General features: G+C 47.4%; 8 protein-coding genes across 8 annotated transcripts; 5 read left to right on the top strand and 3 right to left on the bottom strand.

Moving 5' to 3' along the window:
* Positions 1–72: 72 nt before the first annotated feature.
* On the top strand, positions 73–361 carry E1B28_006655 (uncharacterized protein; the record flags this gene model as incomplete). Its single annotated transcript, XM_043151347.1, has 2 exons — positions 73–259; positions 315–361. The coding sequence occupies 2 exons, from the start codon at positions 73–75 to the stop codon at positions 359–361; spliced, it is 234 nt and encodes a 77-aa protein (XP_043012442.1).
* A 3,367-nt stretch (positions 362–3,728) lies between these two features.
* Positions 3,729–4,629, top strand: E1B28_006656 (uncharacterized protein; the record flags this gene model as incomplete). Its single annotated transcript, XM_043151348.1, has 2 exons — positions 3,729–3,840; positions 3,896–4,629. 2 exons carry the CDS (start codon positions 3,729–3,731, stop codon positions 4,627–4,629), a joined length of 846 nt encoding a protein of 281 aa, XP_043012443.1.
* Positions 4,630–6,143: 1,514 nt separating this feature from the next.
* Positions 6,144–8,595, bottom strand: E1B28_006657 (uncharacterized protein; the record flags this gene model as incomplete). Its single annotated transcript, XM_043151349.1, has 5 exons — positions 6,144–6,731; positions 6,783–7,358; positions 7,418–8,189; positions 8,247–8,487; positions 8,565–8,595. The coding sequence occupies 5 exons, from the start codon at positions 8,593–8,595 to the stop codon at positions 6,144–6,146; spliced, it is 2,208 nt and encodes a 735-aa protein (XP_043012444.1).
* A 1,268-nt stretch (positions 8,596–9,863) lies between these two features.
* E1B28_006658 (uncharacterized protein) lies at positions 9,864–10,907 on the top strand (the record flags this gene model as incomplete). The annotated part of the gene is made up of 6 exons (XM_043151350.1): positions 9,864–9,918; positions 9,965–10,054; positions 10,106–10,197; positions 10,248–10,328; positions 10,383–10,421; positions 10,470–10,907. 6 exons carry the CDS (start codon positions 9,864–9,866, stop codon positions 10,905–10,907), a joined length of 795 nt encoding a protein of 264 aa, XP_043012445.1.
* A 2,284-nt stretch (positions 10,908–13,191) lies between these two features.
* Positions 13,192–13,881, top strand: E1B28_006659 (uncharacterized protein; the record flags this gene model as incomplete). The annotated part of the gene is made up of 2 exons (XM_043151351.1): positions 13,192–13,305; positions 13,360–13,881. 2 exons carry the CDS (start codon positions 13,192–13,194, stop codon positions 13,879–13,881), a joined length of 636 nt encoding a protein of 211 aa, XP_043012446.1.
* A 691-nt stretch (positions 13,882–14,572) lies between these two features.
* E1B28_006660 (uncharacterized protein) lies at positions 14,573–16,799 on the top strand (the record flags this gene model as incomplete). The annotated part of the gene is made up of 3 exons (XM_043151352.1): positions 14,573–14,627; positions 14,685–15,803; positions 15,859–16,799. 3 exons carry the CDS (start codon positions 14,573–14,575, stop codon positions 16,797–16,799), a joined length of 2,115 nt encoding a protein of 704 aa, XP_043012447.1.
* An 886-nt stretch (positions 16,800–17,685) lies between these two features.
* Positions 17,686–19,644, bottom strand: E1B28_006661 (uncharacterized protein; the record flags this gene model as incomplete). The annotated part of the gene is made up of 5 exons (XM_043151353.1): positions 17,686–17,705; positions 17,770–18,186; positions 18,238–18,364; positions 18,414–18,833; positions 18,904–19,644. The coding sequence occupies 5 exons, from the start codon at positions 19,642–19,644 to the stop codon at positions 17,686–17,688; spliced, it is 1,725 nt and encodes a 574-aa protein (XP_043012448.1).
* An 854-nt stretch (positions 19,645–20,498) lies between these two features.
* Positions 20,499–22,449, bottom strand: E1B28_006662 (uncharacterized protein; the record flags this gene model as incomplete). The annotated part of the gene is made up of 9 exons (XM_043151354.1): positions 20,499–20,519; positions 20,570–21,285; positions 21,337–21,437; positions 21,490–21,569; positions 21,628–21,743; positions 21,798–21,865; positions 21,920–22,002; positions 22,066–22,266; positions 22,321–22,449. The coding sequence occupies 9 exons, from the start codon at positions 22,447–22,449 to the stop codon at positions 20,499–20,501; spliced, it is 1,515 nt and encodes a 504-aa protein (XP_043012449.1).
* Positions 22,450–23,009: the final 560 nt, after the last annotated feature.

A 23,009-nucleotide genomic window follows, 5' to 3' on the forward strand; every position in this document is an offset into this window, starting at 1 on the left:
CCTGAAACTGGGGAAGTAAGGGCGGGGCGTCTCTTAACAAAGAGAACAAGGACTCGCCATCTAAAGGACAACATGGTGGCTGCTAGCGTCGATACCTCGGCGACTTCTCAAGCTGATGAAGAGGCACAAGAGCCCTTTCGAGAAGTTAGAATGCCTCAAAGGAGAAAAGTGAACAACAGCTCTAATAAACGAGTGGCTGACCTTTTTGACGAGGGGGTAGACGCGGGTTTAGGAAATGACTCCAATAACGGACTAAATTGTGCGTGTACCTTCTGCTATTGATGGACCTGTACTCATTCGAATGACGTCGACAGACGTAGCTAGTAACTCCACAGCAATAACCACGACGATATACCTATGAGCTGCTTGGCTTCATCTCGCCTGCAGGGTTAGCCGGGACAACGTTACCCGATTCTTGAAAGTTCTATACATCATAGTCGTTATGGCCGTTACTCTTGGACGTGCTATAGAACACCTTCCCCCTTCAGATGCTCCATTCATCCACTCGCCCCCTGTCCATGTTCCCCGTGATATTCGCCCCGTCATGGATAAGTTGTACATCGAGCCAAAGATAGACAGGACGGTCGTGTGCCCCAAATGTTTCACTTGTTATGATGTCGAGAATCTACCACCAAGCTGCACTCATTATGATTTCCCTTCCAACAAGGGCAAGCCATGTGGAGAGACCCTTTTCCGAGAGAGGTGGACCAAAGGCGGTATCAAAGAACGGGTGCCTCGTAGTCTCTATTCCCATCAGGACTTCAAGTCTTGGTTGACGCACTTCTTGTCGAGACCGTCCATTGAGGATTTGATCGACCAATCTTACGCTCCCCGGAATCCCGCCGCCTTCGTATCGTCTCTCTGGGACGCCCCTGGGTGGCATAGTCTACCAGACTCGTTCAGTACTCAACCCGGTAACCTGACGTTTGGTTACTACATTGACTGGTTCAATCCCTTCTCAAACAAAATAGCTGGGAAGAAGGTCTCATGCGGCGGGGTCTATCTAGTTTGTCTCAACCTCCCTTATGAGTACAGATATCAGCCAGAAAATATTTTCTTTGCTGGCATTACACCTTCACCAAAGGAACCCACGACGATCGGCTTGAATCGGCTCTCGGAACCCCTTGTCAAACAGCTAAATGAGCTCTACGACAAAGGAATGTGGCTTCACACATATCGAAATCATCAGGAAGAGACCCTAATTCGCGTTGCCATACTAATTGGCATAGGGGACATGCCCGCTATGCAGAAGGCATTTGGGTATGCTTCCCATAGCCACAAAACATGGTTTTGTTCCTTGTGCAACTTGCCTTATTCCAGGTTAGGCGAACTCGACCATACTACTTGGCAGCCACGACTTGATTTGGAGGTCAGAAATGCTTCGAAGGCATGGGTTCAGGAAGAGCGAAAGACAAGACAGAAGAAGGTTTTCAATATGTTTGGCGTGCGCTATTCCGTGCTGAACCATGGACTTCCTTACTGTGATTCAGTCAACCACACGATGTTTGGAATGATGCATTTTTGGCACGAGGGTGTTCTTCAGCACCTTGCCAGGTCCTATTGGGGGATCGGGGGCATCCTTTCATCGCACGTTGACCACGAAGAGCAACGACCAATGGGAGGTAATTCGACCCAACCTTCATCGTTCTTCGCTCACACTGAACCTTCGAACTTGGGTGACACCACAATGGATATCGATCCCAGTGACGGCGAGAGTAGCTCTGGCAATTGTACTGACCACGAAGAGGTCATAGCAAAGGAAAGGCAAAAGGACGAAGAAGAGAGGTCAAAAGCCAAGAAGCATTGTGTTTTTACCCCTCAAGATATGAAGGTGATCCATGATTGCCTCGCAACCACTGTGATTCCTTCGTGGATGAACCGGCCACCCACCAACCTAGGTGAAGACTCGCATGGCAAGCTGAAAGCAGATAACTGGCAGAAGTTATTCTCCGTTAATGGGCGAAGAATACCACTCAAGAGTTAACCTAATATCAGAGCTACGGGAGTAGCACCAACACCAAATCAACCCAAAAACTAGTAAACCTCCGTGTAAAGTCTATCAATAACTCTACACACCAGGAAAGATTGCAAGGGTGGACTGCTTGGCAAAGGTTACGCACAAGATCACAGTCTCAATATTGTAGGAACGTTTTATGAAATCAATGTGTAACTGCAAGTGTAAAACACCACAGCTACGGGGACTCTAGGGTTGTAGGGGCTCTGTTTATTGTCCAGTGGACTAAGTGGGACTATGAATTTCGTCTACGGTAAGACTAATTCGAACGATTGGAGACTATTGCCCTCGACAGACACGAAAACTAAGTCCTCGGCGGACACGAACGCTAAGACCCTCGACGGATCACGAAACAGTAATCAAGACCTCGGCGGCCTACGGACGGATAGTTCTCTAGTTTTTGACCTCGACGGTCTCGTATAGTTCAAATCAAATCTTATCGTTTCACTGCACAAAGACAGGGCAAATCTCTCTATTGGTGTCAAGAGCAGTTACTCACGGGCAACCCACTCAGGACTTTCCTACGCACGGGTAGTACTTTTTTTATCTACGGATACATGAGCTGCTTTTATACTACTTCTATGCTAGCTTTGTAATCCTATCTCTACTTGTTCTATCTCTAAAAATAATGCACCGTAGCTACGAATCCATGCGGAGTCTTATCGCTAGGGACTGCTACATGTGCAGAATCTTGTCTACAGAGCTTTTCCGTATTCGAATCATATGTTTTGGACCAATCTGGACCGTTCTTCATTCTTGTTTCAGCATGTAGAATGGACCTACATAGGCGTACCATATGGTATTTCCTGCCTACGGACCTTATCCTGCATTTCGACGTTATCAAATCATATGGACTTTGTGTGTCCAAGTAGTTCCAGCATATGGATCCAGAGTTCCGAATCGCCATAGCACATGAACAGCGTGGACTCCGAGATCCGTTGTTCATTCCTGCCTGGTTCCTAGGTACTCTATCTGTGATCTGGGATCTGTATCATGTCTTTTTGTCTTTTCCTCAGATCGGGACTTGATCTACGGTCATATCAAATTTCTCCTAGTCTGTGTGGTCCAATGTCCGATTTCTTGTCAACTAAATCCCCCGTAGAAGTAGGTACTCCTAGTATGAAGGTCTTTTGACTTTGTTAAGTTCTGCTACAAACGGTTCTGTGAAGACTACAAGTCTTCTAATAGTACAATCCCTTGATATGCCAGTGCATAGTAGAATGTAGAGAGTAGAACTCGGTGAATTACCGCTTAAGTCCTCTGCTCATAGTGTTCTACAGGTTTCGAACGGTCATACAGTTTTCTGACACGATCTACGGCTCTCTCTAACTGGTCTAGCTGCGCCGACGGCACATCCTACTAGCGGCACTAGCTTTAACTAGCAATTCGGGCTCACTCTAGTTCTTAATACGATAAATATCGCTCCGTAGCACTGTTTTAAAGTGCAAAAAGAACCTTGTAGCATAGTCAACTAAGTCGCATTACCGTCTTCTTCCTGACGATTTTGCCAGAAATTTGGCTTCGATCTCGGACGGATCGTGCATTGGCACTACTCGCGAATTTCTATCATGTTGCCACCTGTTGCCAAATCATCGATTGTTATGTGACCTCAGATGTGCTGGCAGACACATTCACCGAACATTACATTGAATTTCGGCGTACCACTAGAGACCTGTTCGCTCACATTACCGAGCGGCCCAATCACCACTTCGCGATGCATACAGCGCAGCTCTTGAAATTCTGGGGTCCACTTGTCCTCCTGAACGAATATCCTTTCGAACGGTTCAATGGCATGCTCCAAAGCATACCAACCAATAAACACGTGTGTAAGTTCATGTTCAAGATCACAAACTGTTAGACCTTGATGTATTTGAAATACAGACGAGCTCGACCTGACTATGCTACAACAAATGTGTCGGCAGGCTCGTTTAGCTGCTGTTGCGGCTGACTTTACACAGACACACCCCTCCAATAGCAACTTCGGCCAAGTTTTCAACATTTTATACGACAAATTCCCGTATCCTGCCTCGTCTCAAGCGCAAATACCTAATCTTTGTGAATACCGAGACCAGCTCAGTGAAGAGACGTATAGGCTTCTTTTCCAACGTCTTAATCATGGCCAGCCTCAAAGAACAAGTTTTGTGGATTGCCACCAATTCCCGATACCACCTGGTTCAGCAGACCGTGTTTTGTTTGACTGGGTAAAACACAGACACCACTTGGAGTTTCGCGGATATGGTTATTCAGACCAATCCCATGGGACTCTCGGGAATAGTACAATATCTTTTTTCAATCCGGCTAGCAAAGAACAACGAACGGGTTTCATTACGGAAATATTCACTATTCTTCTTCCTGCTTCGGTCGAACAAACATTTCTCGTTGTTTCGCCTCACCTGTCCCTTTCCAGTTACGACATGGACAAGGATCCTTACCTCTGGTTTCCCAACTTGCGCTGTCACATCGTTTATTGTCGGGATTCCTCGGAACGCATCCTCATAACGCCGGAAGAGATCATTTTTCACGTTGCACTTTACAGACGACCCAAAGGAACATATGGTATCACCGAGGAAATATACGTTGTAAACGACACTCTCAATCGTGGTAGAGTAACTTAGCATATTGTGTAGGATCGATACGTTTAGATTACAGGTTCAAGATGAAGCAATTATATGACTTTACAGTGCCCTATCCAGTGCTATTTGTAAGACATTATGTGGCTAGAGTAGGCGACTGTGCATACTCGCTTGTGACGGATGCCTCGCGCACACTTGAAAAACAGAATCGTGTAACATAGGTTATGCTGAAATCTTAAGTCAAATGCGTCAAATGTTAAGTATATGTATTATCTGTAGTGTACAATCGAAAACGAACGGGTTTTTACATTAGTTGATTCGATGAATGGTGGACTCTAATTAGTCCCTTTCCTTCGGTGATTGAACCGGACTCGACTCTCTTCGGTCAATGATACAATAACTAGATGTTTTGTTAAACCCGGTGTTGCATAGATCCAGAGGAATTCATACCAGCCATGCTTTCCGAGAGACCTTGCAAACACCTGGCAAGGCAATACACCTGGTCTTGAAGGTGAAGGTTTTCTCGCAGAGCCTGCTCAACGAAAATCTCCAGCTGATGGCATGGCTTTAAAACGAAGCTTGATCACGGAAATATTTGACGAACCTCGCGCATTTTGGCTGTTTGCATGTCAAATCGTTTAAAAATCTCCGTCTCCGTCTGCATCTTTAGTTCAATGATCATGAGATTACGCGGACTCAAGGAGGTCACGCACATAGATTGGTTTCGAATCATCATGCATAACAGAGTCTTCATTTGGACTTGTCATAGGCGTACTAAAAAAAGGCCGTTAGAGAAATCGCGTGGCTTAGGGGTTGTGCAGCACACATAGGAACATCAAGGTCCATTGGCTCGCCCGTTTCCACGGCTCGCCGCACTCTTCCGTGTAACGTAGTTTTGCAACCCTTTTGAATTTTCTGCGAACCCAAAACCTTCCCACCGCTGCAATGAGATCAATCTGAGATGGGTTGGCCATGGAGGCGCACCTGCAGTTTTGGAGACATCGCCCTGGCCCGGGTCGACTTCTTTGTATATACCACGCCACTGCGTATGTTTGAAACGGATCGAACAACCGAAAGAGTATGAGTGGGCCACTGTGTGAAAACTTGTACGGACACGATTAGCGGCGACTACGATTCTAGAAGCTATAGCTTACATACCGGTGTTGAGCCCACTCATTGTTCCATTCTGGGGTTGACTTAGACTTGGAGTGTCACGCCTGCGTTTGTTCCTCTGAGTCGATCGAACCATGGTATTATGATGAATCTGGTTAATGAAAGATGGTGAGGACAGTTGGTGGGTTGAGTGCGCCTTGAGTGGCCTGGAAAGAGTGGCTTAGGTTGGAAAGAGAACAAGAGTACGTATGTTTGAACCGTTGTTGCGAAGCAAATAAATATGGCCCAGCGGCCCTTTGCGGTCCTTCAGTCCCTTTGTCATCTTGTCGTCTTTCTCCTATGAATGGGATCAACAGCAGATAAAGAACACTTTATTCCAATAACATGTGCATCTTTCACGTTAGGCGCTACTTTTGAAGAACTACGAGGTTTAATCTAGTGGTTTAGGACATGTCCACATCCTCATCCTCATCCGGGTCGAGCTCGCCGAACTCGTCGCCTAAGTCATAGGCTCCACACACATCCTCGTATCGTTCTACAAAAAAGTCATTGTCTGACACCTTCTTCTCCTTGGCTTTGATCTCTTTGTCTTCTGTTGCGAGCGACAGGTTAGGATCCTTGAGGAAAGCGATCCTCAACTTTCCCTTCAACAGATTCTCTTCATTTTCTCCGCCAAGAACGGCTACACGCTTTGCATCATCAGGAAGTGTCTTGTAGAATGCCGGACTGTAATAATCGAGGGGCATGCCCGTTGGGAATATGTCAAGCGTGGAAGTCTTCTGAATATCTGCAGGTGGACGATTTCGAAGCCTGAGTCTCGATCGACAGAACCGGCTACTGTCACGCATGCGCTCGTCAAGCTTTCGATACCAGATTTCCGCCGCTTCTGAACGCTCTGGCCGCTTTTTGATTTGATGGACTTTCGTGACCGGGTCCAACTCGTCGTCAGAAGTGGCTTTAGGGTCCGCTAGAATGAGATAGCGCTCGGGATAGTCGTTCTCTCTCAGAAACTTTTCGCGCGCGTTTGCAAGCTAAAGAAAAGTCAGGAATTGGTCACTAATATCAGTTTCAAAATTACGCACTCTCAAGCGATTCTGGTACACTGTGTTGAGCTCTTGGGCTTTTGCAACGGAGCCTGGTTTATTTCCTTCACTCATCCAAAGTCCATAGAGATAGTGAAACACGACGTGGTTGTAAAACATTTGATGAAGATCACGTCTTGCAATCAGTTCGGAAGGGCACTTCATGTGGTTAAACGCTCCCGCTACCAAGCCTTCGCTGAACGAGTCGAGGGCCACATATTCGCAGGCCTTATTATAAAGAGAGTAGGGTGTCGAGGGTAAGTTAACACGCCACTGCTCAATTCCATATTTCGAGAGCATGATTCGGACGTGTTCGAGGAGAGATTCGGGAATAGTGGTTGCGTGAACACCGATTGAGTTTTTCCGCCATCCCAAGACCAATTCAGCGCGCGACGTTAACAAAACAAGCTTCGGGTTAATGATGGAAGAGGAACGCCCTGTGTGAGCTAATTGAACATCTGTCTTGGACGAAAATTGGGACTGGAACTGCTTCAATGCCTCCTGGGTAGGGAGTTCAGGTACTTGGCCCGCGCTCAAGAGTCCCCATAGAATGCGTACCCAAAGAAACATGCAGTGCTGGAAAGCAAAAATGAGGACAAAAGAGTCGAAAGGGAGGGCGAGCTAACGGTACTCACCAAGAGCGCCCGTTCACTGTCTGTCAGACCATCTTGTAAAAGGCGGTATGGCTCGCCTGGGCCTCGGGTCGGCTGCTTGTCAGACGATTTCGTCTTCCGACCAATGCGTCCTCTCCCTTTCCCTTTCCCTTTCCCTTTCCGTTTCTTGACTGAGTCAGCAATGTCCGCCAACAAGTCTAGAGGTTCCCTCGAAGAGGACGCCTTTTGCTTTCCCTTGGATGAGGAAGAGGCGGGAAGTTGGGAGTGATCGGCTGAACCAGATGCATTGGCCCGATTATCCGGGTCAGGGGGAGGTTGGCGAGGTTGAGATTGACACTGCGAGGAAGAGGCTGGAACGTTTGAACCATCTGTGGGGCCAGGAATATTATACCCGACATTCGGAATATGACTCGGTAAGGGTTGGCTGCGGTGTATGTCATGGGGGGCGAGATTCAGGTATGCCTGCGACTGAGCGTTAGAGCCAGAGAAATCGCTGGAACCAAAGGCAGGATGTACATGGGTATTTCCACCAGCAGTGACAGTATGATCGGAAGGGTCGCTCATAATGCTGTCTATGTCGTTCACAGTGGGGGAGGGTGAAGGGCTGGGTGGGGGAAAATCACAGGAAGGAGAAGGAACATGCGAGTGCGCTAGAAGGCTAGATATATCGGAGCCTCCAGGGCGTTTGCGTTCAGGAAAGAAAGAAGATGAAAAAGAAGGAAAAGTTTGATGTGAGGGAGTGTTATGTTGGGGCAATGTAACATCCGAAAGTGGTCGTTGATGGCCATTGTTACTGAAGAGTCGAGAAGTTGAGTTTCCAATAGCATTCGCACAAAGGTAAAACACGTACGATATATTGTTGTTGTACAAGCCGTTTTGAGCATGACCAGATGCATCATGGTGCGACTGCAGTTCAACGAAGTAGGGGGAGCGAAGATAACGGGTTGGGTAGGAGAAGGATTGGACTGGGTCGATCCAGATGAAACAGATACTCCAGGCATCGTTTGAGAAGTCATATTGTGGAAGAGCGGTAAGAATAGAGCGAATGAGATAAGGAATATGGAGAGAGTGGCGGGTCTTGCAGTACCGGACTGAACAAAACCAGGAGACAAGAAGAATCTGTGAGCTATGTGAGATGCGGCCATGCCTTTATATGAAGCGCACTTACCACATATTCCTTTGTCTTTGCTACTCAGCATCGAGAATTCGACCGCCCTTTGTTCAACTTGACGCTGATTCCGTAGAAAGCATTCACGAGAAATGACACTATTGTGCGAACCCTCGTGTCGCTCGCGTGCTTTACCCGGGAACATGTACCTTAATTGAAAGGACCACATGATTACCGGATGGTGAAGACTTTAAGCAAGTCTTCGGATACATGGCACAAGTTCGAGTTCGGCGCGATCATTGAAGGAGCCTTGATTGAGAATCCCTGACTTCTGTCAGAGATCTCTCACAACTGCTGCTGCGAGAGTTGGAGGAGCGAAGTGTATCGACTCCAACTTCTGTTGGATATATGTGCAACTGCTGCTACATGTACAGTGATGTTGGTCGCAAGGGAAAATTTTTGAAGAGGAAGAGCCTTCAACAGAGTTCTGCAGGACTAACGTAGCGTTGGAACGATGGACGACGAGGGGTCCAGGGGTTTGAACGTATTATCTTCTGGCGTGACATCAGGTTCTGGGTAAGCAAAAAGGTCAGCTTGATAAGGAATCGTACGCAAGAGCATACAAAGGGCGCCCGTTGAAACGAGGGAGGAGCCTGTAAATTAAAGCGTTAGATTTTGGGTGTAGGTAGCAGGGTAGTTTCGCACGACTTTTTGTGACTGCCGTCGCACTCACCTTCGATAAGATAGTGACCAATTAAAGATAAGATAAGATGACCACGTGCAAACGTAGAAAATACCAAATTTACTCTTCGTCTTAATATCTACATTAATAGAGTGTCTACGACACCAAACAACAAAGTGGAAAATACACAATCAATTGACTCCAACCACTAAGAATGCCTCGTACTCGAAGTTCACGCGCTAAAGCTGCTGCTCGCAAGGAGCCATCTCCTGAGCCGTTCTATGAAGTCCGTAAGTAGTGTGCGAAGGCAGACCTCTGTTTAGAACTAATCTTGCGTCTTTCTCGTGTGTTAGAAACAATTGAGAAAGCGAAATGGAAGGAGGGGGAATGGGTAAGTACTGACAAGATTTGTGGTTAATCCATGTCTTTGCATTGATTCAATTACAGTTATACTTTATAAAGGTGGGCTCCAAGGCTTCAGGAACATGTTGTTTTTTTGACTCGACCGTTCATGTAGTGGGCCGGTTATGACGAAACAGATAATACATAGGTTGCATCCGAGATCGTGCAGGCAAAATCTGAAACGAGTCTTTAGATGGGAACCCGGCTACTCCTTGAATAATTGCAGTTGGATGTTGGGGAAATTTTGGAGGGACGTAGGGATGAACAATTTTGACATGGTTCCAGAACGGGTTGAAGGATTCGAGTTAATGAGCAGTGCCAATTTTAGAGGTAATACTTCATTCAGGAGCCCTCTTTCGTACTCACAGGCCGTTAGACTTGTGCAAGACACGACTTGAACAACAAGAAGAGTTGTATGATACTGAAATAGATACCCTATATACTGACACTATTGAGTTGGATGGAGGTGCGCGATATGCAAAATCTTATTACCTTCCCTGCTGAGCTGATCATCTAGGTCAAACCTGTCTAATCCCAGACCCAAAGCTACTGTGGACCAACCCTGAGTGTCTTGGGCTTAAAGGCCTTACAGCGAATGACAGATATCAGGTTTGTGGGATTCACCGTGACTGCTCTATGAATTCACAATGACCCGCTAGATTGTTCGCCGCTCACTGGAATCAAAAAAACTTGATGCATCTCAGATCCTCTACAAAAAGGTTAGAAAGGACACCAGAGAAGTAAGTCGACGATCATCCATCGTTTTCAAAGATAAGCTGATCTTTGCCTGACAGGACTCGGGTTGGCTTGACAACTGGAAAGCTGGCTGTTTGGTGAGTAGTGGCTCTTCGTAACATCTCCAATTTACGGATTGCCGGCAGATTTGTGCAGACCCAGAGAAACCCTTGAGCAGTTTGCTAGCCTGCCAGTGCTGCTTCAAAGCTTACTGCTTGGAATGCCTGCGTTCACTCGAAGAATCTCACGAAACTGGTAATGATTTGAGAGAAGGATGCATTTCATGTGAGTACTCTGATCCCAATTTCATCTCACTCAGCATTGCCAAGTATGAGAGAACTGATGTACTTGAAGGCCCGACATGTCGAGAGTTGGTTTATGTTGTTAGCTCCAGCTGGGTTATGCCTACGCAGGAAGAGAAAGCAGCCCGACTTGAAAAAAGAAGTGTTGAAAAGATGGAAAAACGGAGACTCAACAAACTCAATAAGCAACTGAAAAAGCATGCACTCGGAAGTGACAAATCTAAGAAAAGCCAACCTGCGGATTATGACCAAGGAGCCGCGAGTAGTTCTACGCACATCTGACGATCGGTACTGAATGAACCCGGCCTGCAAACATTCAGTGCGAATGAATACGTAGACTGTAAATATGGTACATACTCCTAGTGGGAAAATTTGACTATCTAATCCACGCGTTTTGTGCAATTTTATTTGTTCGCTTTTTCACGTTCAGTCTAAAGCGGTCGTTTCCTTTTTTAAGTTTTGATACACTGTGTTTCTGAAAGAAATCGACTCTACTCGAGTAGTATAAAGGCAAACATTGAGTAGAGGGAAAGCTATGACCAAATTCGAAGATCAAAGGTCCAAAAATTTTGCTTCCAGAACGAGTGTCGGCGCAGGCTGACCACAGGTGCCCAACAAAGGGGGGCGGAAAGGACAGACAAATGTTAATGTGGTTGGGATAAGGTACAAATCGTGGTCTGACTATTAGCCCGATTGTGACTGGGAGGAAACGTTCCGGGCACCAGAAGGAAGGAATCGAAGAAAACTTTGTCAAGGAGTCGTAAATAAGCGGAACTTGATCCAGCCCAGCCGACGATGTAGATAATCAAGATGGAGGTCGAGATATTCTTGAGTCGGAGGACTGGGGATCTCTGGTATGGATAGTGATACAGGTTCTGAGAATAAGCCCATGTAATGAAGGGGATGGGGGCACGACATCGTGAGGAAGTATTGGCATCAACGATGGTGGATGCGCCCTTGACAGGTTGTTCACTGGTGGCATATCGATCTACGTCCCGAGACATCAGGGAAGCATCTAATGAAAGAGAGCCTCAAGGCACACCTAAAACCGTGCGAACTCGTCGAGCTCGAAAACATCTTTGCCGCAACCGAAGCCGCACGAGTCCACTCTTCTGAGGTGACGAATTAGGCCATTTCACACTCGCTCTATCTTCAACAGCAATCCCAGGTGGGCGACCAGCCCCCTTCCCCAGATCCAGATCCAGATCGTGTTCTGGTCCTGGGTCTCAGGAACAGTCCTTGAGCCAGTGAGATTTGGACTGTAATCGGGAGGTGTAATCACAGCCTTCACAGAATCATCCGATGAGCACCCGGACGAAGTTGATACACTACGACGTGGATATGCACCAGCATGCGAACATGATGAGCTGGCAAACCGCCGGATGCTTGAAGGATATTTCCCTGGACGTGGTAGAGGTGCAGGAGGCCTATCATCCCAGTCCCGCTTGTCGAGGTTGAGCTGTCGGTAAGTTGAAGGGGGATCTTCAAATAGGAGGGAAAAAGAGCCTGAGAGAAACGAGTCCGGAAGCGTGAACAGAGAGCACGCTGGTGCTGAAACTAATAAAAGGACGGTGATGGTGTCGAGCCTTACTGTACGCGGCGTAATAATCAAAGCAATTCATATTCCTTCTAAATCCAACACAAGTTGTACTTCAATCAAGATTACTGAGCGGCTGAGAGTTGCACAGTTTCGCCTGCGAACAAGGGAACCTTGAGACGCTCTCCCGCCACCTTCAGAACAGCATTCCTGGGCAACCAACCACGGTTCCAGATTCTAGAGAAAATAGTCAGGAATCTAAGACAATACTCGAACGAAGCTGAGATGCATACTGGCTCCACCGACTCCAACAACGGTGAGAAGGGCGTTATTACTCCATGCAGAGCTTCTCCAGCGAGCAGGCCGGCCTTTCCAGAGCTTAGTTACGACCGCTTGAAAACTTATGCACACTACTCACGGAGATGGCCTAACCGGAAAAGCACGGCCAGTACTTGGACCTTGGTCGGCGAACGGAGTCAAAGGAACAAACATGTAGATGTTATGGTGCTTGGGATTCCGTTACTAGTGCCAGAAGTAGAATTAATTGACAACGGATCCTACCACCCTGGAGACGAGAACCGCGTCAGAGATGTAATTAGTGAGGGAAAAGTGTAGAGCTGACATGGCGAGCGGGTAGTGTACTTGTGACGTCACGAAAGTTCAAACCGAAATATTAAAAGAACTTGGAAATGTGATTGAAAGATGGACGTACGAACTGTTCTGATCTTATTTCAGAGATTTTGATGCTCCAATACGGCGCCAACGGTAAAAACAACCAGTAAGGTACATCCAAGAGCCTATTAGTCATCAAGGGGTGCCGTTGAAGCGAGCGCTTTCATTTCATCCCTTTGTATGACCGGCTACAGTCCTTTGAATCTTTGAAGCCGAAATCCTGCAAAAACAATGAAAGACAAAAAGTAAGTGGCTCAATGTCCCCTTTGTAGACCGGCATCACCTCCACCGCGGGCAAGTTCTGGGGTATTTGAGGTACTTTAACCTTGACGATCAGCAATACTTCCATCCATCGTCATGTCCCCTCCCTCCAAGTATGCCACTCGAAGCCAGAGAGAACGCTGGTGGCAGCAAATTAAACTCGAAGCTATGCAAGCTCTCGAAGACGTCAAGCCGTGGAGTCTGGCACCTGTAGGCTGACTTTCTTTCTATATTTGAGTCTTGACCGACCTGTCATTTCTATAGTTGCTCGACCAACAGCTTCAATATACGTTTGAAACGGTCAAGTTTCAGTGGCAAGACCTGGACGGTTTGAATTGGGCTACAGGCAGAGAGAGGAACGGTTGTATGACCCAGCAAAGTGGCGACTCACGTTACGACAACTGGGGCAACTCTGTCAATAACTCCAAGGGCAGCAGTTCTTCGATGTCAATTCAACATCGTGAACAAGGTCGTACACTTTGTCGTACGACTTCCTACGCTCACATCGACCTGCACGATCCAGGACGGAACGTGCCCGACTTGCCAGAAAAGCTATTGAGCACAGAGCCACCAGAACATCGTGTGTCGCCAACGCCTCGTCCTTCGACTCCAAAGGGTGAAGAACAGCATGTAGACAGTGCTACAACATATTCCGACATTGACGATATAATCGATGTCGTCCTCAATCTCATTGATTGTAATCCGGAGCTTGAAGATGTTAGCGACGAAAACATCGTTGAGCTGGTGAAGAGGATTGCTGTACAGATGGAGGAAGAGAATCGTTAGCTCAAAGCACTTCCGAGAGAGTACGGAATATATGGACTTGCGAATGCAGAATGTTTCAACGATAACATATTTACTAGAATATATCCCACCTAATTGACGCGACTCGTGTAGAAAGCGTGTTAGACAAGTTCGAGGCTGAGGGTGTACTAGTGATAGGATGGCAGCAGAAGATCTTTTCCGGTGAACCCCCACTGCTGAGAGGGATTACACTGATGAAGATCGAGGGGTAGACGGGTAAGAAAATAACCCCCAACTTCTGCCGGGGTTTCTCACAACTTTCTGCTGCGAGCTAGACGACTGCATCAAAATCATATATAGGATCAACAGGGATCAACGTCGTCATATTGATTTTGCACGTGATGGAGCAAACAAACCACCATAAACTGGCCTAAATTTGGACTCTCATGTTCAATCTGGCACTCGTTACCACTTCATATCGCCGCCTCAAGCTTTATTTTAAAGAAAAGGTAAGTCCCCAGTGCCGCAACAACTACTTGGACACGAGCTTACGCATTCTAGGCACCGTCATTCTGCACTCGACCGGGATTGCCCCTTTTCCGTGGCAGCAGTCGCGGATACTGAAATCAACCAAGGTATTCGAGCTCATACACTTTCCGCTTGCAGTGACAAGCTCTCTCCTTCCATGGCAGAAGTCGCGTATATACCATAGCAGAAGCTGTGGTTGTTCACTATGGAACTCAAAGAAAAGGACCTAACTAGGAACGCACTTTCTCCCGACTTTAAGCGTTGGTTTCTCTCGCTCCCGTAACTATCAAGTATTTCTCCTGCTAACTATCGTTTAGAAGAGATTACCTACAATGACGGCCTCGTAGCGTCATTGCATCCTCGTACCCGTGAATTCATCACCTCTCCAAACTGTTTCTCTATTCCAAAACCTCCCTTCGGGTCGACTCGCGATCTGTACCGCAGAAAAGACGGCCTATACGGAGAAGATGATCCAATCCAATGGCCGCAGCCGATTAATACAAGCAATCTCTACCTTACATGCATTCCTCGCTTCCCTTCATCCGACAATCACCCCTATGTGAGCGACAGTTGTATGTGGTCAGAGATTGATGAGAAAGACTTGGATTTTTCACGTGCAGGACGGGAGCGTAAGGAAGGGACTTTGGATGTTCGACTATCAACGGAGTTGCAGTTTTCAATCGATAGGCTTCGCAACAGGACGTCACCTTACATTCACCAAGGTCATACTCCGAGTGGCCGAGGCGTTGTCAGACTCCTCACGGAGTTTGACAACAACATTACCATGTGTCTGACACGAGTTACTTCCAGTTCTATGTCCCTACGGGATGTACGTAGGGGCTTGGCGGAACTCAGGCGGAATTGGATGTATTCTGTGGCTCTACTCGACTTCACGGAAACCTTGCACTCCAGGTTGAGGTCTACGCAAAGGGATGGAAATAGTGACGCAGAGGTCGAGAATTGGATGGGCGCCTTTGTTTGGAACGACACTGATGCGATCAGGCTGTACAATGCCAACTTACCGGTCTACTACATACAACCATATAACACCTTCGATCGACAAGTCATCCAATCTGTGAAGCCACTTTCCCCACCCGATATTTGCATGGCAACTGCGTCTCCTCCGTACCCCATAACTCTTCCTAACTGTCAGGCTGGGTCGGATGAGAAGTTCGCCGCAATCCGTGCTGCTTCCATTTCGTGCTTCGATGTACAGAGTCCTTTTGAGAACATGCATTTACCCGGTGACTATGTGTCGTCTTTTTCTTTATCAGCCGCATCCTCCAGTCGGATTCTATCGCCCACTGCTTCACTACCGTCCACCTCTACTGCTGGCCCTATCCGAAATCGTTCTTCAGTTGTCTATCATAGCCCATATTCCAAAAATAAGGAAACACGTCTACAAGCCAAGAAAGGCTCTCAGAGTGTTAGGAACGGTATGTGTTTCATTCATATGTCAAACGTTTAAGGTGACTACACAGCTATTTGCAGCCTCGCAGAGTCAAAGTCCCGGCTCGCGCTTTGATGATCTAGTCGTCAGGAGCCCGTTTCTACTGCCACTTTTGCCTACATGTAAAGGCGTCAACGCGGCCATCACTCTGGAGCGATCACACCTGCATCACAACCCGGCACAACCCCCAAGACTCACCACAATTGCCCCTGACCCGGCTCTCATTTTCAGTACGCCAGATGAAGAGCGGAGAATGACCTACTTGAAGCAGTGGTCACATTGTCATGGACCTTGGCTCTCATATTGTCGTGACTCGGAGGCCTTCCCAGAGGCGGTCAGTGCTGGGGTTTGGAAGAAAGTTCTCAGTATCCCAGTGATCGGTGTGTGGAAGAGCGAAAAACTGGTCAAGTCAAATCAAGATCGTGATCATCGGTCTGCGACTCAACTGCTCAATAGTATGTTTTCTCGTCAGAGTCGGAGCGCGCCCATCACATATTCACCGTCATATACGATTTCTCCTTTGGAGGGAAGGTCTCTCGTGCAAGAACTCACATTCCTCAACTTTCGATACCAGCTTCTCTCTCTTGATGAGCTGGCCAATCAGACTGCTCCTAAACCGGCTCCAACTCTTTCAGCTGCGGAATTGAAGGTCCTCGTTGTCAATCACCGTCGGAGTCGAAGGGAAATCGTCAGTGAGATCTTTGGAAACGGTGGGGATATCTTGACGATCAGCCACGCCACTTCAATACAAGGATTCTCTGCAGAACCGTGGTCTTCGAGATTGAATGCCTTGCGAGCTTTTTGGAAGTTGATGACCACCTGGCCTGGAGATAAGGATGCGATTTGGAGTCGTGGAGAAGATCCCAACCTCCTACAACTGGTGGACCCCGGAAAAGAGTGGGAAAGGTTACTCTTCCGATACTATGCACAGACATATTTTAGTTTCTTTGGACATCCACCTATCCTACCGAGAGTATCTTGATAAACTATGTACTGATGAATTCCTGTGTCTTTCTTTTCAATGTTCTTGTTTTTTTTTTGATCAGGTCCCACGAACACTCCCTTGTACCTATCTAATTTTTCAAGTTGGTCAAAGTAGCGTTATAATCCAGATGTCATGTGTAGTAGAGCCGGCAATCGAGAATAAAGGCAATCTACGATTTCGTAGGTTTCTGGTGGTACTAGAATCGTCTCCGTTCGCAACGACCGACGCCGACATCGACGTCAATAACAGGGTCCGAAAAGTTTAGATCCTCCGAATTATTTCCCTACCCTCCCGACCTCAGGAAGAACAGAAGGCAACCGCAGTCAACAACCCCGCCAAAGCTGAGTCCACATCTGACCAAGAGCAAACGACCAACATCCATGAAGCCGATCTCAATCAAACTATTGTTCGTATGAACAACGCGACCGGGGGTAAACCACTGTTCCTGATGCACGGTACCGGTGGTGTTGTTGGTGCTCGTCAAAGCAGCTCAAAAGGCCCACTATTCTGTGCACGGTGTTCGGGACACTCCGGAAGCTCCCATCACCGGTACCTTACTCTCTCAGTTCCATCTCAGAAAGAAAATGCCAACGGCGCAAGGCGAAGTTGTTGGGGCCGTGGTTCTTTTGGACGGGTCACCTACCCGCTTAAAGAAATCATCTTTCCAGGCTCACGCTTCAGATGGAATCCACGATGGAAGCATTTGAAACGATGTAAGCACTATTTTTGCACTCGATTCTTTCGGATTGACCCATTGAAATCGCCCTTCAGATCATAGGAATCGTGAAACACTCATACAGTAATGTGGTCTGGTATACTATCACGAGTAACATTCCTAATATCTAGACTGTTTGATGACTTGACCGCGCTCAAGGCCAATCACTTACAGGAATATGATGTGGCCTAGATAAGAGGAATGATAAGTCCCGCTGGATTTTACGGGGAAGGAAATATGGTATAAACCTACCGTCCAATCTCCAAACAAAACCCAAAACGGAGACGTCGGTGTCTTCCAGTGTCACAGGAAACCTTGAGAAGATGTATACGTCGTTGATTGTGGTTTCGCGCCATTCGGCTACGATATCCTGAATAAACGGCACGCTGCGTGGTGCTAAAGTCTTCTCCATCAAATCTACGAAGCCATGCACATTAAGGACCTCAAAACTTTCTAAAGTAGGCAAGCCGGGTATGTCAAGATTCAAGAAGATGAACGGATTTGCAGCATTCATTCGAATACGTTTGTCATCTTCAGTGGTTAAGGGGTCTATGGCAGAGGCATACGCGGCCATGCACAGTCTTAGCGCGGAAGTATGTAGAGAGAGGGTGGTTGTAGCAAAGCATTTCAGGAAGTGGCGAGTGTCCATCGTAAGATATAGATTATTGCCTGAAAAAGAGCAGTGAGGAGAGCAGGGTGTGTCCAAACAGTTAAACCCACGGATTTTCAGGCATTCATCTCTATGACTCACATTCCAGTGCGACTTTTGGCAAGCGTACGAACAATAGCTGACTTTTTCGCAACGTGAACAGCGTTTGAACGGAGTTGAGGAATCTGCTGAAGAACACTAGAGGTAGAATGTCAGTAAGGTAGCAGGATAGATGAGTGAAAGGTACCTTCGGATGGTTTGCACAGACATGCAGCGCATCTTCGACATTCATTGTACGGCGTAGCTGACGGACACCAAAAGCTTTCACCTTCGCCCGGTTCCAGGGAGTGCAGGGCTCAGGAATGGTGACCGTATCATCATCCAACCCACGCTTGACCAGTCTCCTCCTGGCTTGTAAGAACCGGTGTAGAATGTCTGGATACACAAGGAATCGAGTAATCGTTTCAAGTAGATCGGTCCAAAGAGTTTGAAAAAGAGAATCGCTCGTGAACAACGGATGGGCCGTCAGAAATAGCTTCAGGATTCCTGCGTCTACGACAGCTCGAACACCTTCACATCCAACGTCTTGCATATGAGCAGTGAGGAGGGACGTCACACCTTGTACAAGTTTAAGCACAAGCTCGAGATCATGTGGCCCCTCGTAAGACTTCCGGTCGTTGATTAGGCCTTTGATGAGATGAACGAGGGAGAAGATGCAGGCCTGAGTAATGTCATACCCTCGCGGCGAAGATCCTTCCAAACAGGACGAGCAGGATATTGGCGACATTGAGCAGATCATCGGAGCTCATGCTAGGGATTTCCTGGGCCAAACGCTCGAGTCCCGATGCGAATTTCGAGTGAAAATTGAGGCCAAGGGTACCAAACGCCCTGGTTTGCATGGAGTCACGCCTCTTGGTCGCCAGACCTATTTCTGGCTCCACCAACAAGACTAAGTCTGACCATGGGCCCCAGCATGTGATAGCAGGTTTCTCTTCAGCGACCTTTTCCCAACAGACTACGATGAGTTCTTTCAGGTGATCTTGAATCTGCTTCAAGACCCGCGAGTCCACGACACGATGAGGGCTATCGTTGGAGAGATTTGGCATAGGCTGTTTCTTGCGCACAATGTTGCGGAAGAACCAAGAAATGTTTTCCATTGCGGTTTCCCGTGCAATTTCCATATCAGATGACGAAGACCTAGGGTGTATAATGAGGTCTTCCATGCAGCTCTTCAGCCAAGGTTCGAAAAATGTTTTCCACTGATCGTGAGCCACCCAACTGACTAGGTACTCGGTATGCCGTTGGTTCGCGTGATTCCCCACATCCCTGAGTAGGGATAAAAATCCGAGGACTTGGCTGGACAGTGCAAAAACTTTAGGGGCCCTGCCAACCAGGCGAGCTTTCTCCTTGATTTCACGCATCCCGACCGAAGGGCATGATTCTCGTTCCGAATGAGGGGAGCTGTTTGATCTGACCATCGGTAGTGGATAGGGGGCTTCAGTGGCTAAATGAAAGTGGGGTTATCGCTATTGTGAGCTCTAGCTGGCAAGTCGTTCAGGATGAAGTGGCGTACGCTTTGATATCTCGAACGGCGAGATGGTTCTTTCAAAGCTTTGGGTCGTGTATGAAAGAAATAGGTCGTACAAAGGAAGAAAACTTGTCACGTGATGACCAATGCGACGAATGGACAGTTGATAAGTAAAAAATCGCGATGGGGAGGTTTGTTCATCTAGAGGGTGTGGGTGAGGTGGAGAGCGAGAACACCCGGTCAACGCGACCAAAAAGTTCTCGTGAGGAAGTAAGAGGTTGTTGTTCCTACTAGAGATCGGTTGTACCGCTACTTTGTGGTAGGACGAGGTGGTGTACAGTGATACAGTGCCATCGGAGGTTGGCCCACGCTATGTCGCGAAGATGTGATGTAAAGTAGGCGGAATCCGAAATGTTGAAGAAATCTATCTATGTGTCGGAAAGCGCAGTCAAAAGTGTATTAAGATGTAATATATATATATATATTTGTACAGTAAATCCGAAAATTGGCTCGTAATACCGATAGAGTTTGAATATCACTTATCACTTATACTTCACAGTGGTAGAAGTCCCGAGGAACTTTTGGATGTTTGACCGCATGACTTCACAGGAGATATCAATAGACGTCGGGGCCATCAATAAGGATAAGAACCTACATGTCTCGAACATGAGACTCCACCTCCAATCTGGAACTACCACATTTGTCATAACACCGAGCGCAAGCCCACCGATTTTCGTAGGAAGGTGCCCTACTCATCGGGTGACCATTAGGCAAATGTTCGAATTTGGGACGACTTTGTGCATGTCAAAACTTATGGTGAGAGACCTGTCGATAGCATGTGAGTAACAGTAAGGTTAACATATCCTTCAACTTACGCATTGGCGCCATTTTCCGACATGAGGTTCGTCCGAACAACTGTTGCATCTAAAGGTAGGATCCAAGAGGTCGAAATCGTCAGCAGTTGTGTTGGTGACCGGAAGACCACACAAATTTAGGAGAAGTAGAACGGTTCTGTCAGGTGAGAAGGTAAATGAGTTCAGCTTCAGAGCCGCCGCTGGTTGACAAGTAAATGCATTATTCAAATGCTTTATCGCTGCTCGAGCGGTAGGGTAGCGTCGTTCGCATTGCAAACAGGTGTATTGCGCAACCGCTAGCTCATGGCAAACAACGCCATTGTTCCAATTGATCCCGATGAATGGTAGGATATCGAGGCCCAGACTGTGTGCAGCGACTACCAGTCGATGACGGTCTTCTATGAAGATTCTTGTGAGCTGCTGCTGCTGTTGCTCTATCCATACGCGAATGTCACGAAGAATGGTAGATCGGAGGTTTTCGAATGTACGTTGCGTCACAAGGACGTTGTCGGGTTCGATAATAAGGTTGGAGCAAATCGGAAGAAGACAAATAGTCTGGGCATCCGGAAAGTCGCGTCTCTCGAGAGGGAGACAACGCAAGACGTCCCAGAGGAACCTCTTGAAACTCTCGATTCGGTCGCACATCGTTCTGTCAGGGAAAGGGTTCGCAAACATGCGAGCCCGTCGGTAGGAATCGATTGCAAGCCTCAGTTCGGGGTATATATGCGCAGTCCAGTCTGTTCATGGAACGTTAGAGATACCACAACCGCTAAAACTCTGGAACGTACCTCGATCCCGAAGTATGGCAACTGTACGCACCAAAGGATGGCCACTAATAGCAGCCAGATCATTGCCGTTAAAACCTAAGCCAACGAGCTTCCCTTGGATGCTGGGAACAATTCAGCCAGAAGGCAAATAAAGTCGAGAAGGTTATGACTGACGTAACCCAACGTTGATCTACGATTGCCTTCCTTTCTTTTTCTGCTTGTTGATCCATCCAGAGTTTGCATTGCTGAGCGAGCTGTAGATCCTGAATGAGCCAATGATCTCTGCTCTTCATTGATAATAACACGACGCACGTTTACCGTTTCTTTGAGTTGTGTATCAAGCTGCCCTAGATTTCCGCCGGATCGCAGGTGAGCAGATGCATAGTGTGCAAATTCTTTGAGGTAAAATTTCTGTCCTTTGTCTCCGCCTAGCAAGCATTGATTAGGCACTCATGGCCAGTATCAGGGTTCAGACGGCATACTGATGGAGGGAATCACGTCATAGACGTGAGCAGGGAGGGCAACCCCAAGATCCTGTTGGGAGCACAGACTATGAATGTGTAACTAACAATGCCTTGATTTAGATTAAGGATGATCAACTCACGCTTTACCAGAGCATGCCCGACAGAGCCACTTGAAACTGATGTATATTGGCTTGAGAACAACGCCCCTCCATTGACGGCAACACTTGATCGAAGGGAGAAAGTGAGTGGCGACAACCTGGAGAAGCATTCGCCGTAAATGACTTACCTGACATTTAAACCGGTTGCCTTTGTATAGAAAGAGTACGAGTTCGAAAGGTTCGATCCACGATGGGTGTTGCGGACATCCGTCGTCTTGCAGAATCTTGACCCAGAGAGATCGAGCAGGATTTGCTTCAAGAATGCGACGGAACGAGGAGTTCACTTGTACTATGGTCAACAGATCTTGGACTGGTAAACGTTGCAGTATCTGCGCAGGAAACAATGAATGAACACATCTCCCGTAGAAATCGACTGAACTCACCTCCAAGGCAATCTCGCAGGGGACTTCGGTACTCCGTGAAGAAAAGAGGTGGGTGGGATGACGAACGCCCATTGCACGTTCGAGATGTGGGAGCCTTAGTCTCTTGGATTTGGAGGGGGTAGAGGGCATGGCGAATTGAACAAGAGTGAAGGTAGAAATGGAAGATGGATGAAAGAGTGGAATGTCTATTAAATACGTTGCTCGTATTGTCACTTGCTCCCATCGAACCCTTTCATTAAGAAACAAAGGAACTTCTTCCACGCGACACAGTGTTTTGATGGGAAACGAGGTCGAAGTACATCGTGGCGGCCCTTTCGGGAAGTGGGGCCCAAATTACCGCTTAAAGAACGCTTGAAAGTCCGCGAACATAAAGACCGGCAGAGCGCTTCTTCGGATATATGGCGCAAGCCATCCTTAGAAAGCTCAGAAAGTTCTGTGGAGCCCAAATGTTTACGAGTTTCGGCGGAGGATGATGATGAATAGTCGACGGGGGAGTTCGAGGTCGATGCTTCAAAACCGCTCGCAAACCAAGAGCTCCCATTAAGTGGACAGGGAAGACTTGTGGAGTGCTTCTTCAGATATATGGCGCAAGCCATCCTGAAAAGACTCCGTTAAGCCTTATGTCCTTGGGTTCTCGGTTTGCATGAGGTCGAAAAGCGATTGTGTAGTGAATACATGAACAGAACCGA

This window comes from Marasmius oreades, chromosome 3 (assembly GCF_018924745.1).
Source record: "Marasmius oreades isolate 03SP1 chromosome 3, whole genome shotgun sequence".
Lineage (NCBI taxonomy): Eukaryota > Fungi > Basidiomycota > Agaricomycetes > Agaricales > Marasmiaceae > Marasmius > Marasmius oreades.